General features: G+C 48.8%; 1 protein-coding gene across 1 annotated transcript; it reads left to right on the forward strand.

Moving 5' to 3' along the window:
• The first annotated feature begins 9,290 nt into the window (after positions 1–9,290).
• On the forward strand, positions 9,291–11,048 carry Tmem121b (transmembrane protein 121B). The gene has a single exon (XM_027951049.2). The coding sequence runs from the start codon at positions 9,291–9,293 to the stop codon at positions 11,046–11,048; it is 1,758 nt and encodes a 585-aa protein (XP_027806850.2).
• The last annotated feature ends 5,376 nt before the right edge of the window (positions 11,049–16,424 follow it).

Below are 16,424 nucleotides of genomic sequence, written 5' to 3' on the forward strand. Positions count from 1 at the left end.
CTGGGGTGTAGCACGGTGGTCAAGTGCCTGGTCAATCCCTGGTCCCACCTCAGACTCCCCCAAAAGAGAGGGAACCTTTTTGGCTGTTCTTTCTAGAATAGTTTCTGCAACAGGCAGCAGAGGGTGGAGAATGAGAAATGCTGGTAGTCAGCACCTCAGTGGAGGAAACTGGTGTTTTAGACTAGGAACCCATGGAGAGGGAGCGCTTCTTGACCACACCTTTCAGAATAGAGCTTCTGTCACAGTGAGCTGAAGGAAGTGGGGGAGCAAGTTGTACCTCATGTGGCCAGACATGCTCTTATTTACTGAAATTTACGGAATTTTTTACTAAAATTATTTTTTAAAATAAGTGTTTTCCTGGGGCTGCGGTATAGCTCAGCAGTAGAGCACTTGCCTCCCACTCATGAGGCACTGGGTTCGATCCTCAGCACCACATAAAAATAAATAAATAAAATAAAGATATTGTGTCCATCTACAACTTAAAAATATTTTAAATAAATAAATAAATAAGTTTGTCCATTTGCCATATGCCCTAGAACAATTTTCAGGAACTGTATTTATTTCTTATTTTGAAATGTGGTTCTGCTAGGTTGCCCAGGCTGGTCTTGAATCCCTGGGCTCAACTGATCCTCCTGCTTCAGCCTCTTGAGTAGCTGGAACTACAGGTGTGTGTCACCGTGCCCGGTTCTCTAATATTCAGAAACTTTAAATGGTCGCTCTTTATTGTTTTGACCAGTTATGGTTGTTTCACTTGGACAAAAATTCACAGAGATCCATGCACTGCCATTCTGAAGGACGTGTCCTTGCCTTAGCCTTTTTTTTTTTTTTTTACTATATTATCCTTTTTTCTTTTTTTTAATTTGTTCTTTTTAGATATACATGATAGTAGAGTGTATTTTGACATATTATAAATATATACATGGAGTATAACTTCCCTTTCTTGTGTTTGTACGTATGTGGTGTTTCACTGGTGATGTATTCATAGATGAACAGAGGAAAGCTGTGTTCAGTTCATTCTACTGTCTTTCTTATGTCCATCCCTTCTCCCTTCCCTGCTTCATTCCCCTTTGTCTAATCCACTTAACTTCTATTCTCTGCCCTCCTCCCCATTGTGTGTTAGCATCTGCATGTCAGAGAAAACATTCAGTATTCAGTTTTTGGGGACTGGTTTACTTCACTTAGCATGATAGTCTCCAGTTCCATCCATTTACTGGAAAATGCCATCATTTCATTCTTTATTGCTGAGTAATATTCCATGGTGTGTGCGTATGTATGTATATGTATATGTATATGTATATATATCACATTTTCTTTATCCATTCATCTGTTGAAGGGCACCTCAGTTTAGCTATTGTGAATTGAGCTTCTTTAAAACTGATGTGGCTGTGTCACTGTAGTGTGCTACTTTTAAGTCCTTTGGGTATATACGTGGGAGTGGAATAACTGGGTCATATGGTGTTTTCATTCCAAGTTTTCTGAGCATCTGCATACTGCTTTCCAGAGGGGTTGTACCAATTTTCAGTCCTACCAGCAATGTATGAGTGTACCGTTTTCCTTACATCCTCATCAACATTTATTATTATTTGTATTCTTGATAATTGCTATTCTCACTAGAGAGGGAATCTCAATCTAGTTTTAATTTGCATTTCTGTAATTGCTAGTGATGTTGAATATTTTTCATATATTTGTTGACCATTTGTATTTCTTCTTCTGTGAAGTGCCTATTCAATTTTTACTATTCTTATTCTTTTTCACAGTATTCCCCCAAACCCCCGCCCCCCCTTTTTTGTGGCATTACTAGAGATTACCATTGAGATACATCCCCAGGCCTTTTTTCATGTTATTTTTTAATTTGTTTTTTGGTTGTAGATGGACAAAATGCCTTTATTTTATTTATTTATTTTATGCTGAGGATTGAGCCCAGTGCCTCACATATGCTAGGCAAGTGCTCTATCACTGAGCCACCACCCCAACCCCCCAGCCATTTTTAATTTTATTTTTTATTTTGAGACAGGGTCTCACTAAGTACCCAGACTGGCTTTGAATTTGCAATCCTCCTGACTCAGCCTACCCAGTAGTTGAGATTACAGGTGTGTTCTATACTTAATCATGTGATCATGGTAAACCTATTGATATTATAACTTCATCTTCTGAAGTTCTTGGACATTGAATCCTCCTGTCTGTTTCCTCTATTGTCTTTCATTCATGATGGGTTGTTTTTTTGTGTGGTTTGTAATTTGGGATTGTGAATTCGCTTTTACTGGTATTTTTTTCTATTGGAACCCTGTAAGGCCTGTGTTGCAGGTATGTCCCTTCAGTACTCATTTATATTTGTGGTAACTAAGGTACTCATGTTTATTTCCAGCCTATGACCAGTGTTTATATTGATTTTTCACCATGATGTTGTTAAAAAGTCCCAAATCTGTATGTGGAAAATTCCCAGGAGAAATTTTCATTTCACTTTAAGCCTAGGCCAGACTCACTCATTTCCACGTGGTCTCCTGTTTTTGTGGTAGATTTGTTTTTCTGTCCACCCTTTCATTGACTTTGATGGTTTTATGCAGGGAACTCAGCTCATTCTTCCTGTCTCAGCTGGATCTAATGCCATGTCTCCTATCTCTGCTTGGCTATTATCTAACTTTGCAGCATCCTTGTCCAGTAGATCTTGCCACAGTGATGGGTATATTCTATATCTGCACTGCCCTACATGGTATTCATTAGTAACTATTGAACACTTGAAATATGGCTAGTGAATAGTAGGAATTGCATTTTAAATTTTAACTAACATTAAATCAGTTTAAGTCTAGATGGCCATGTGTATCTGGTCCCCACTTTGTTAGACAGTGTAGCTTCCTGAGACCAACTGCATATCTGAAGGCATACAGCATCTTTCCTTCATTTATTCTGGTTTTTAGATCCCTCAATATTAATGACTGCAAGATTTCCTGTGGTGCTGGTAGCGTATAACTCAGTGGTAAAGTGCTTGCCTAGCATGCATGAGGCCTTGGGCTGATCCCCAGCATGGCAAAAAAGAATTTATCTTCTTGTGAGATTAACTATGCATTTAAAGATGTTATAGCTAGGTGTGGTGGTGTACACCTGTAATCGCAGTGGCTCTGGAGGCTGAGGCAGGAAGATTGCAAGTTCAAAACCAGCCTTGCCTCTCGTCTACGTCCTGTGCAGATGATGGAAATGGGGTCCCCTAGGTGGTCTGGGCTGGCTGAGAAATAGAAAATAGAATGACAAAAAAACCGCAGGACACAGAAAATTTTTTCAGAAAGTAGGGGCAGGATGGGCAAGTAGAGGGTCAAGCTTCTATACTCTGGCAAAAGGAGGCCGATCTTGCTTTATTTATATGGGGTTGGGGGACATCAAAGGCAGGGATAAGGTTTCAAGGGCTAAGTCTTGCTTGGTCGTTCTTTTTTTAAAAAAAATAATATTTATTTTTTAGTTTTCAGCAGACACAATATCTTTGTTTGTATGTGGTGCTGAGGCATGCCGGGTGAGCGCGCTATGGCTTGAGCCACATCTCCAGCCTTGCTTTGTGGTTCTTACAGTCAGCAGGTTGATTGACATCCTGGCAGGTCACACCCATCTCAGGTGCTGTGTGGGATTTCTGGCAGAGCTTGAGGGGGAAGTTCACCTGTATCAGGCGATCAATCCCTGTGGGGGGTGCCTCGGGAAGTTCCCAGTGCCAGACTTATCCCCTCATTAGGCTACTATGTGCAACAGAGTTCACACACAGCCCACTGAGGGCTGTGACACTTGTCAATCCAGTGCTCCTGGATTTGATTCCCAGTAACAAAACAAAACAAATGTTATATTTGTCTAGTGTTTTTGTTTTGTTGGCAAACTGCAAACTCTTATATTATATAGTTCACCATATCACCAGAACTAGAATTCAGTGTCTTCGTGCCTTTGTCTGTTGTTGTCATTGTTCATCTATCTATCTATCTATCTGTCTATTTATTTATTTTTGCAGTACTGAGGGTTGAATCTGGGGTGCTCTACCATTGAGCTGCTTCCCTAGTCTGCTTTTCTTCTTTGTTTTTATTTTGAGACAGGGTCTTGCTAAATATCTGAGACTGGCCTTGAGTTTGTAATCCTCCTGCCCTAGCCTCTGAGTAGCTGGGATTAAAGGTGTGTATCACTGTACTTGACTGTGTCTCCATTTCCTTTCCATTTCCTCTCCATTTCTATAAAGCATTTGTGTGTGTGTGTGTGTGTGTGTGTGTGTGTGGTACCTGGGTTTGAACCCAGGAGCGCTTAACCACTGAGCCATATCCTCAACCCTTTCTTGGAATTATTTTTTTAGAGACAGGGTCTCACTTTGCTGAGTTGCTGAGGCTGGCTTTGAATTCATGATCCTATTGTCTCAGCCTCCTGAGCTGCTGGGGATTATAGGCGCGGGCTACCGTGCTCGACTGCAAAGCACTTTTACTAAAATGCAGGTCTGATCACATTACATTTCTTTTCCTGAGAGTTCCTTATTCCCTCTGAATGCAGCCCAAACTCAGCCAGGCAGACATGGCCCACTGTGACGTGGCCCTCCCCATTCTTCAGCCTTTCATTGTGTGTTCTCCTTGTCCTTCAAATCCCAGCACGAAGGCCTGCTACCCCACACCCGACCTTCTTCATCTGGCTTCTAGAATGCTCCCCCAATCCCTACCTGCTTTCTGTCCTTCAGTGTCTTCTTGTCCTTCAGCACACCTCTCACCAGCAAAGGCTTTACTGTCCCTCTCATATCTGTACCTGTTCTGGACCCCGTGTACAACTTGGTCATAATGTCAGAATACTTTATTGTGTGTTATTGCTTATGTTTCCCTCTTAGGAAAAACTTGCCTTTAACTTTTCTTTTTAAGACTCTGGAACCCTAGCACCTAGCTCAGGGGCTGACACGTGGAGCCACTGATGCAGAGGCTTCTTCTTTGTCCCTGTGGGTGGTGGCATCACTGTGAGTCATCCAGGGAGTAGCTCAGGGCATACCAGAGAGCTCTGAATTGGAGAGACGTGGTGCCTATTTTCAGAACTCACACAGTATTTTTTTTTTTTAATATTTATTTTTTAGTTTTCGGCGGACACAACATCTCCGTTCTTATGTGGTGCTGAGAATCGAACCTGGGCCGCACGCATGCCAAGTCGAGCGTGCTACCGCTTGAGCCATATCCCCAGCCCTCACACAGTATTTTTGAGGCTTCAAGTTCCTCAGACGCTGAAGCTTCGCAGACTCCTTCTTCTTCATCTCGTCCCCCGCTGGGTTCCCTCTTCCTGAGCCACAGTGTATGGTGATTGTGTGACTCTAAGCCAGAGAACTCAGCTTGTGTCTTTTCTCCTCTTATGTTCACTCAGGGAGCATCTGTGGGCTCCACACACCCTTGGATGGTCCCCTTTGGTCCTGTCCTTTCCTCTTGTTCTGAGGGTGAGAGGCATTGACGATGACCAGAGAATGGATTAGAAAGGAAGGGACCATGGCTTGGTCCTAGGAAAGGCTCTGTTCCCTGAGGCTTCTGTACTGTTGAGCTGGCCAGGACACCTCTCCTCCCTCCTGGTCTGTTTCTGCTTCAGGAAAGTGGTGAGCCACTGACCTTGTACTTCTAGGAGGACAAGAATATTGTGTCACTAAAGGAGCCCTGTCTAGTGCCCAACACTTAACAGATACTTAGGGAAATGGTTTTGGATTGATAACCTGCTTCGTTTGTTCCTGTCCCCTGGATGCCTATGAGCTGCTGTCATTTGGGTTTGTGAGAAGGAGAGTTATAGCTGGTGAAAGCACTGAGTTGAGTCACAAGTCTGCATCTAAGCCTAACTCTGCCCTTAACTAGCTGTGTGACTTGGAGTGAGTTGCTTTACCTCTCTGACTCTAGGCTTCCAGGTATTGAATGTAAGCCATCTAGCATCAGCCCTAGGTGTTTACAAGGTGCTCAGGAACTGTGTCTTTCCTTTTCTAGATCGTTATGGGATGTTTACATTTACTTTAGGTATGAAAATGACTTTTTGTCTTCTGGCCTCTTATCTCTGTCACATCCTTTTTTTTTGTGTGTGTGTGTGTGTGTGTGTAGCACTGGACATTGAACCCAGGGTTATTCTATCACTGAGATACATATCCATTTTATTTTATTTTTTGAGACAGGATCTTGCAAAGTTGCCTTCAATTTATAATCCTCCTGCCTTAGCCTTCCAAGTTGCTGGGATTGCAGGGACCTGTCACTGCACCCAGCTACTTTTTTATTTCCCTGCCAGTATTGAGGATTGAACACAGGGGATTTCTACTACTGAACTACATCCTCAGCTGTTTTTATTTTGGAATGGTATTGCTAAGGTGCCCAGGTTGGTCTTGAACTTCAAATCCTCCCACTTCAGCTTTCCAAGTAGTTGGAATTATAGGTGTGTGCCACCACGCCAAGCTATCTCTGTCATATCCTTATTATACCTTTGCTAATCCCTTTCCAGGCTGAAGCAAAGGCTGTGTGTGGAGGGGGTTGGGGGGTGGGGGAGGGATACAGAAGAGGCTGGAAACAGCCAAGTATAAAGAGGTGCTCCCGCCAGTATTCCAGCCACCAACTAATTCCATAGAGTGATAGACTGCACCCTGCTTCTCATGGTGATTATTGTTCTTGTTTTTAGGGTCTATAGGCTAAATGAAATTGGGCTAAAGAATCTCTTACAGAAAGTTAATCTTCCTGATTGACAGATCACTTCCTAGAAATCCATAGAATAACTTCACAGGACAGTTGAAATTCAAGTAACCAGGGAGGAAATCTGTCCTCACAAAGGTACCTGTGAGGGGAGGGCCAGGAGTGTGTGTGAGTGGGCAGGGTCTCCTGTGTTCTCTCAGGAGTCCAAGTTCTTTGCTTCATCAGCTGCTTTTGCTTCTTCAGTTGCTTCATTGACTTGGGCCAGCTTCCATGTTAGCTGCTGGCCTGTATTTTCCCTAGGGGAGACTCAAAGACTGGCTATAATCACTCCCATTAGCAGTTGGCAGCTCCCCAATCCACTTCTTTATTTTTTTTTTTTCAATCCACTTCTTTACCTGGACTGGCTTAACCCCGACGTCTGCCGGACCTGTAGTGATGCACACACCAGTGGAGCCTGCATCTGCTAAGCTCTTGTTCCCCATTTTGCCCCATGTCTCACCCTCCCACATATTAGCACTGGCTAGAATGGCTGAATCTCACACCCTAGCAGCTTTGCTTTTGGCACTGATGGAAGTGTAGAGCTGTGTGGGAGCAGAACTCTGAATGTGGCTTCGGGAAGGAATCCAATCCAGACAGTAGCCACTGGTGGCCCTGCTATGGGTAAATGCTCCTTAGGTGGCTAAGATGTGAACTGACCAGAATTATGGTATCACTAGCTGCCTTTAACTGAGTGTATGCTCTGAACCATACCCAGGGCCAAGCCACTTACACACATGATCTCTCAATACTTACAACAACCCATTTAAGGTAAGTTTTACCAATAAACTGAGGCTTAGGTGAAATAATCAGGCTAACTTCATTCAGACTGTTAAGTGGCAGAGTTGGAGCACCAGCTCCAATCCACTTCCTCTCATCCTTACACCTGCTCTGCCTTGTGTAATTGAACATGGAATTTTTCAAAGGTTGCCTGTGCCAAGGAGAAAGAGAAACAGTGCAGGTCATGAGGTCTAAATCCCAACTCTGCTATGGATTAGTTGTGCAGGCTGGAGACAGCAGGGTTGGTTGAAACTGACCCTTATCCAAGAGGCAGATTTAGGGATGCAGGCTGGGCAAGTAACCACTGTAGTCCCACTGCATCACTTCCCTGGTGCTATGTGGTGTTACCAAGATGAGCCTGCCACCACAGCTTTAAAATAATGAAATCAGGGTGGGGAGCTTGCAGCCTGAAGGATGTGGAGGAGGAGGAAGATACAGGCAAGCCTCCTGCCTAGCTTCAATGAGGGCTGGGAATGGGATTATATAGGAGTCCCAAATCTTTCTTGAGCCCCAAATGTTCTAGTCATAGAAATTTCTAGTCATAGAAAGCTCCTATTCCCCTAAAGGTGGCCCTACCTTCTTTCTTGCCGAGTGTCTGCCTGGATATACAGCCCATGCTATGGTCTAAGGCCCATGTGGGTGAGTCAGTATGAACTCTGAGCTTGTTGGTGCAGGGTGGCTGACATAGTCCATTCACTGTTCCTTCTCTGCTTTGGCAGGTTGTATCATTCCCTGGCTTCCCCTTTGAGCCTTGGTTTTTATCAGGTGACCATGTGTCTTAATGGCCCTTTGTTTTCCTCTGTGCTAGATACATTTTGTTACTTCCAACACCTGTTTAAAAACCTTTGAGAATAAATACCAAAGCCTTGCTTGACTGGGGGCCTCTCCATCAATCCCTTCATTCATTCTCTCTCCCTAAATACTTACATTCAGGGAACTTCCTGATCCACTGGAAAATGGAGCTTCCTTGAGGATGACCCAGAATTCAGTGCTGGGTGCATGAATATGCAGAACTATATTTTTAGGGCTGCCTTTTAAAAATCCGTATTGCCTGACTCCTCCATCAGTTTTTAATGCCTTAAGGAGAGGCAGGATTGCCCAGTGGAAAGGGCACCGGGTGGGGTGGGGTGGGGGAAGCTGTCCTGCTGCTGACTGCAATAGGAGCTACGCTGACCAGGTGCAGAAGCCTGAACGTGTGGCCTGAGTCTTGTGCTTGGCGTCTATAACAAGACCAAAGTCATCCAACCATTGATGGATGCTCCAAGGATTCAGCTAGTGGAACTCCCAAAGGACTTCCTTAGGAATCCTGTGCTTGCTAATGTCCTCCTACCGTCGCCCCCACCAGTCGGCCTCGTTCCTCCTCATTCTGGCGGATACTTGCGCCTTTCTTTGCATCCTCCAGGCCCACACTACTCCCCACCCCGACTCTAATGCCTCAGCATTCTCCTCCTCCTTTTCTTCCCTCTGATCCAGCAAGCCAGGCTTTCTCCTCCTCTGGTCTCTCCTCTCCCCCTTGAATCCAGTCCTGGTTTCCCCGCCGCCAGCTCCCTTTTTTGTCGGCTGGGCTCGCTCCCCGCCTCCGCCCCCGCCTCGCCCGCCGTCACCATCCCCGCGGTCCGCTCAGCTCCTCTCCTACCCCCCGCTCCCAGCCACCCAGGGCTCGGCTCGCCCAGTCCTGTGGCTCCAGTCCGGATCTCGGTGCTGCCCAACCCGGGTACGAGTCCCGGCAGCTGGGGAGGAGGCGGCGGCTGCTGGCCCCGGCTCCCCTCGGCCGCCTCGCCAGCCCGAGGTTGGCGGGGAGGGAGCAGCTGGGCAGACCTCGGAGCCCCTGGGAGGACAATGCACCCGGCGCTCAGCAACCCTCGCGCGGTCTCATCCTCGTCTGGCTCCTTTCCGCCGCCCCCTGCCGCCGCCCGGCTACAGCCCCTCTTCCTCCGGGGGGGTTCCTCCCGCGGCCGGAGAGGCTCGGGCGACAGCAGCACCAGCACCAGTACCAGCCGGGGGGGAGGAGGCGGCAGACGCGGCGGGGGCGGCTGCTCCCCAAGCAGCAGCACCGGCGCAGAGAGAGAGGACGACGACGAGAGCATCAGCATCAGCAAGCCACTGGTGCCGGCCACCGCCGCAGCGCTCCCGGGACCCCTGGCTCAGGGGGGCGCAGCGGCCGCCGACTCCGCGCCGGGCGCCTTCTCCTCCTCCACTGCCACCACATCCTCCACTTCCACGCCCACCTCCTCTTGCAGCATGACGGCTGCGGACTTCGGCGGGGGCGCAGCGGCTGGGGCCGTCGGGGGCTCAGGGGGCCGCTCCGCCGGGGGCGCGGGCGGTACCGGGACTGGCAGCGGCGCTTCCTGTTGCTCGTGTTGCTGCTGCTGCGGCCGCCCGGCCCGGTCTGGCCGCAGGGGTCGGCGTCGCGGCTGCACCCCAAGCCCGGGGTGCCGCTGGGGCTACCAGGCGCTGTCCGTGGTGCTACTGCTGGCGCAAGGCGGTCTGCTAGACCTGTACCTCATCGCCGTCACTGACCTGTACTGGTGCTCCTGGATCGCCACCGACTTGGTGGTAGTGGTGGGTTGGGCCATCTTCTTCGTCAAGAACAGCCGGGGCCGTCGGGGCGGCGCGGTGACTGTCGCGCACAACCACCATCAGCACCACCACCACGCTGCGCCTCCTCTGCACCTGCCCGCTGCCTCAACAGCCTCTGTTGGGGCCCCGGCCGGGGCCAAGGCGCGCGGCGGACGCGCGAGCGCCGGAGGCCCAGGGAGCTGCCCGGGGGCGACCGGGACGGCGGGGGAGTTCGCCTTCGCCTACCTGGCCTGGCTCATCTACTCCATCGCTTTCACGCCCAAGGTGGTGCTTATCCTCGGCACGTCCATCCTGGACCTCATTGAGCTGCGCGCGCCCTTTGGCACCACCGGCTTCCGCCTCACCATGGCGCTGTCGGTGCCCCTGCTCTACAGCCTGGTGCGGGCCATCAGCGAGGCGGGCGCGCCCCCAGGTTCTGCGGGACCCCTGCTGCTGCAGCCCCAGCAACACCGCGCTGCTGGCTGCTTCTTGGGCACGTGTCTAGATCTGCTCGACAGCTTTACCCTGGTGGAGCTGATGTTGGAAGGGCGGGTGCCGCTGCCCGCGCACCTGCGATACCTGCTTATTTCTGTCTACTTCCTCACCCTTGCCTCGCCGGTGCTCTGGCTCTACGAGCTCAACTCCACAGCGGTGGCAGCGTCGTCCTGGGGCCAGGCCTCAGGCCCTGGCAGCTGCAGCCGCCTTCTGCGCCTACTAGGTGGCTGCCTGGTGGACGTGCCCTTGCTAGCGCTGCGGTGCCTCCTAGTGGTGAGCTACCAGCAGCCCCTCTCCATCTTTATGCTCAAGAACCTCTTCTTCCTTGGCTGCCGAGGCCTGGAGGCCCTAGAGGGCTGTTGGGACCGGGGGAGTCGGACCTCCCCTAGTCGGGCCAGAGGCAGTTATGGTGCTCCACCTTCTGCCCCACCGCCCCCGCCGCCACCACCTCAGGGAGGTTCCCAGCTGGGCCACTGCATCTCTGAGAACGAGGGGGGTCCCCATGGTTATGTCAACACACTGGCTGTTGCTTCCCAGAATTGAGGGAGTGAATGAGAGGGAGCCTTGCTTTGAGGTTGAGGCCCCAGGCCCTATGGCCTCAGATCTTTTCCCGGGATTTGGTTAGGCTTTGTTGGGAAGAGGTGACTTTTACTAGGGTTGAGGGCCAGCACATCCTTTTGCACACTTTAGGTAAAGACAACTCAGAGGGAGCAGTAACCGTGGGGGAGGTGGGTCCACTTACCCTTTGCTCCTTTTTCCATATCCTACCCCAGTACTGACCTCCACGGACTGGATGACTATGCTTCCTGCTTTCCCTGCCTCACCCAAATTCCCATCCATTGTGGGAGAGAATGGAGGAAAGGGGGTTATCCAGGCAGGGGGGCTGCACCTTGGGCCTTCACCAGCATCTTTTAGGCTGTGGTTTGAGGTCATTGACCCCAAATCCACTCTTCTCCTTGTGTATCTATTCCAGAAAGTAGATGAAGAGAGAGGTGGGGGGCGGGGTGGGGAGGAGGCATTGTTTCCTTGTGTCTACCCTGTGATCCTTGCAACCACAAGGGGGGTTGGGGAAAATTTTGCTGCCCACCCTCCACTACCACCAATCTCCTCTTTCCTGCCTGAATTTTTGACCACGAATCCCCAGGAGAGTGGGCCTTGGAGTTACACAGTTGCTTTCCTCAAGGGAGAAGCTCTCCCAGGTCTTCCTCAATCCCACTCCTCCCTTCTTAGCTTGGGAGGAGGGATCCATATTCTAAGGACCAAACAGCACCCATTCTTGGGTGAGTGAGCATTTCTACCTCTGTGCTTTCCACTTTGTTGCATCATGCACTGATGCTGCTTGCAAAAAATAAAGAAAATATAAAAGTTGTGTTCAGTGTGGCCCCAGGTCCCATTGGGGTTTGGTGCCAGTGATTACAGGGTCTGTGGAGTATCAGCCATTGGCTTGCCCATCTTTTTTCCTCATCTACATCCAGAATGCTTATCCTTCCTGTACTGGTGCTGGCTGGGTTAGAACTGGCTCAGAGAAGCAGCTTTAGTGTCTGGATTGATGTGAAGTTGGACTTCCCATGGACCCAGGGGAGTAGGACTCCCAGTCCCCATCTGTTTCTCCTCCAGGGAACTAGTATAGATCAGGAAAGCGGCAGTGACCTTTCTGTCTCTGCTCTGCTTATAGAACTCACTAGGAACAAGGCAGGCTGCAGAACCCTCCCTGCCTGGCCAGCTTTCCCTCCTGCTGTTCCTCTTACCGAGGTGATGACAAGAGACGAGCAGGGTTGCCCACTTACAAACTTGGGGTGGGACATCACTCTTGGAATCCTTGAGGCAGGATAAGTATTTTTAGGGGTGGTAAGTGTGCAGGAAGACGGTAGGGACCAAGGCCAGGAAATACTCACTTTCCCCCACCCACAATAGAATGGGATGGGGGCAAAATTTTAGGAATTTTGGGTTCCCCTTCTTTCTTCTGCTTTGGGAGTTCTATGTAGTGTAACAAACCCTGGGCCAGGATCCGGAAGACATAGATTCTCGTTCACTCACTATCTTTGAGTAATATATTATTTTTACTTTCTTGGCCTCAGTTACCTTCCTAGTGTAGCATTCTTTGTATTTAGGTCTCTTGAAAGCCCTGATTTTAGTGCTCTCTGTAAGGGTAGGTAGGAGAGGAGCCAGCCAGGATATACTTGTGGAACATTCCCTGCTTCTTCTCTGGATGTATTTGCAGCCTCAGGCTGGAAGAGCAGGTGCTGTTGGCACCAGGGCTGGGGTGGGCTTGCAGGGTCTTTTCCTACTGCATTGTCTCTAGCCTTCTCTAGAGTCCTCAGCACAGGGAGGGGCCCAGAGTGCCAAGTCATGACAGTGCACTAATCCCACAGCCAGGACACCCAGCCAAAATAACCTCTTGTTTTGGTTCAGCTGGGATCCTTTGGAAACCAAGGGGATGCTTGGGGTTTCTTCCTCCCAACTGCCTGGGGGCTTGTGGGCAGAAGCCATCCATGTGGACAGATCCGTGAGGGGCTAAAGCTTGACCAGAGTGCTCTGGAGCCTGCCCTGCTCTGCGCCGGCAAGGGTGGGGAAAGGTTTACAGTCAGCACCCTCTGGGCTCTCACCCTTCTTGCACTGCACTGGCTGGCTGGATTTGACAACAAATCTGTTCTGCCTTCTCCCCACCCCAAGACTGACTCCCCTTCTTTTCTTTTGATTGGACTCAAGGTTCTGGGGCCCAGGCCCAGGTGGGAATTGACAGCTGCTCCTGCTATTCCCATATCTTCTCTCCAGCTTTGCTGTTTTTCTGCTACCTAATCTCAGTGACTGTGAAAGGACATTATGTCTGAGCCATGGCTGGCCCTGGCTGGCCCCTGACCCACCTTTGTTCTACTCTTTTGATGGCCATCTCCCTGCTGAGTGACTGGGTATGAACTCTGAGTGCTGTTGGGTTTTGGTTGGGGGTGTGATAGGTTCCAGTGAGCTGCCACTTCCCTGGGTCTGTGGAGATGATGGCAATGGGGCCAATTCTGGCAGAGGCCCGGCCTGCTCAAGTCCTGCCTAAGGTCCCTTCTCCCCCTCCCACTCCCAGCATCCTCTTTTATACATTGAGCACAATTAATTTGTGCTTAGGAGGCAGGTCCCTTCCTTTTGGTGTTTTTTTTGGGGGGTGGGGTGGGGTGGAGGGTACTGGGGATTGAACTCGGGGGCACTTGACCACTGAGCCACTCCCTAGCCCATTTTTGTATTTTATTTAGAGACAGGGTCTCACTGAGTTGCTTAGCGCCTCGCTGTTGCTGAGGCTGGCTTTGAACTCATGATCTTCCTGACTGAGCTTCCTGAGCCACTGGGATTACAGACATGCACCACCATGCCCAGTTTGGTATGTTTTATTTGAGTCTTTCACTCATTCCCCCTTTTCCAGTGTCAATAAGAAATGTTACTTAAAGCTTCTCTTAAAAAAATATTTATTTTTATTTGTTTTCCTGGGGAAAATGCTCTACTACTGAGCCACATTCCCAGCCCCCTTTCCTTGCATTCCAGGCCATCTAAATTGCAGGGATTAAACCTGAGATGTTCCCCAGGGGTCTGATGACCAGGATAATGTGCTGTCCCTGAAGCCTGTGCCAGCAGTATGGTTTACAGAAAAGAACTCTGGGCTCAGAATCTAGACCTGCCTGCTCCTGACGTTTGAACATGTGTGTGGGTCCTCTACCTGAACCCCTCAAACCTTACCCATTTAGACTCTCTCTAAAGACTATCAATTGATTGAAAAGGGGTCTCCCTTTGAAACCAGGCTGCTTCAAACTCCTGGGCTCAAGCAATCATCCTGCCTCAGCCTCCTGAGCAGCTGAGATTATAATCATGCAGCACAATCTTGCTAAGACCATTCCCTTTTAGTATGCCCTGATAATGAGCTGGTGGATTTTTGTAGAAGAGAACTAGCTGGGAGCTAGAGCCCAGAAGGAGGAGGGAAGTGGCACCTCACTAGCATTTATCACTTTTTTTTCTTTCTCTTTTTAAAAATAAAACCAGACTCTGTTCTGAAAATAAAAAACTTGAGACTTGTGACAAGCTTCCTGTGTGGTTTGTTTTAAGATCTTCCTGTCCTGATTTCCTTACTGAATTCTTAAATGTCACTGTGACATTCGTTGTCATTTCATATGTTGGTATAAACATTGTGGGTACACCTTGGCTAGGTAGTTGGAGTGATTTGGGGAGGCAGAAGGCTATGGCCTGGGGCTGGGGGTTCTAGCCAGGTCTTCTGTAGGTGTGGCTAACTGTGGAGAGGGACTCCCCCAGTTGCCTGAGTTTCTCCCAGAATAGCTTTCCAAAGGGGGAAAGGCTAGAGAAAACAGATTTTTATTTAATTATTTTATTTTATTTTTTGAAAGAATTTTATTTTATTTTATTAGTTTTCGGCGCACACAACATCTTTTTTTTTTATGTGGTGCTGAGGATTGAACCCGGGCCGCACGCATGCCAGGCGAGCGCGCTACCACTTGAGCCACATCCCCAGCCCCATATTTAATTATTTTTAAAAAAACATTTAACATTTTTTTTAGTTGTAGATGGGCACAATATCTTTATTTATTTTTTTGTGTTGGAAATTGAACCCAGTGCCTCATGCATACTAGGCAAGCACTCTACCACCGAGCCACATTTGAGATGGGGTATTGCTATATTACCCAGGCTGGTCTTGAACTCTAGGGCTCAAGCAATCCTACCACCTCAGCCTCCTGATTGGCTGGGACTGAAGTCATGTGCCACTGTGCCTGGTAAGAAACAATTTTAAATACTCTTTCCTTCCTTATCACTCTTGCCCCAGCCAGAAGCATGCATTCTTATGTATGAATGAGAAGAAACAGCCATGTCTTATTTATTTATTTATGAACAGGAAGGAAACTATTAAGTCTAAGGCAGAATCTTGGGTCTGCACCAAAAAAAAAAAAAAAAAAAAAAACCACAGTAATTTTTTCTTAGCACAAAGGCAGCCAGTACTATTCACCCCACTCTGTGTTGTTACTCTATAGTCTACTGCTTTCTGCTATTCCAAAGGCTTTGTAGCAGTCTGGTCCAGCAGGGTACAGGAGGCCAAATCAGAGCGTGGAAGAACCAGGGAATCTGTTTGTGTGGCTTGGGCAATCCCCAGACCTGGAACTGGTTCATCATTTATAAACAGGGGCAAAGAGTCTACCTCACAGAGCTGTGGTAAGAGTGGATGAGGTGACATTTGCTAAAATGGCACTTTTCCTCAAGACACTGATAATCCCAACTGGGGACCAAATTGACATGCAGAACAATTATAGAACAATATAAGAACACGTTCTTAAATCTGGTGTAAAATAAGATTAATTTGGCTAAGCATGTTTTGCATTTGTGTACTAGAGTTAGGTCAGCTGGTGCTCACCAATTGGTCAGCTGGAACATGTCAGAACGCCCCTGGGAAAGGTGGAGAAGAGCTTCTGGTGACCAGCATGACAACGCAGGGGACAATCTGACCCTTCAGGGCTGGCTCCAAGAAGGAACACAGAAACAGATCCCACCCTTGACTGTGGGATTAGCTCATTTTCTCCTTGTCATCTGTTTTCCTGAGGCCTGGGAAGATGAGGTAGCTTGTGAATGCCACACTGCAGTCAGCAAGGGAAGCCAGGTCTGTCACCTCCAGAATCTGCAGCACCTTGGGAGCCTCCAGTTCACCTTTCCCTCCACTGAAGCTCAGTACTGGCTAAAAAGCAGGGCTGTTTTTCAGTTTCTATGTGAGTCCCATGGAAGAGGAGAGCAAAACCAACCAGTGGGACACCCTATTAGGGCGAGGGCTCAGGTGGGGGGCTGGCCAGTGGCAGCTTGCCTCCCCTCCTCCTCTTGGGTCACAATTACATCTGGAAGGATCCAGTAAGCTAGTTCCTACAGCAGTGTTCACAACCCGAGGGGCTG

The sequence above is a fragment of the Marmota flaviventris genome, chromosome 3, assembly GCF_047511675.1.
Source record: "Marmota flaviventris isolate mMarFla1 chromosome 3, mMarFla1.hap1, whole genome shotgun sequence".
Classification (NCBI taxonomy): Eukaryota; Metazoa; Chordata; class Mammalia; order Rodentia; family Sciuridae; genus Marmota; species Marmota flaviventris.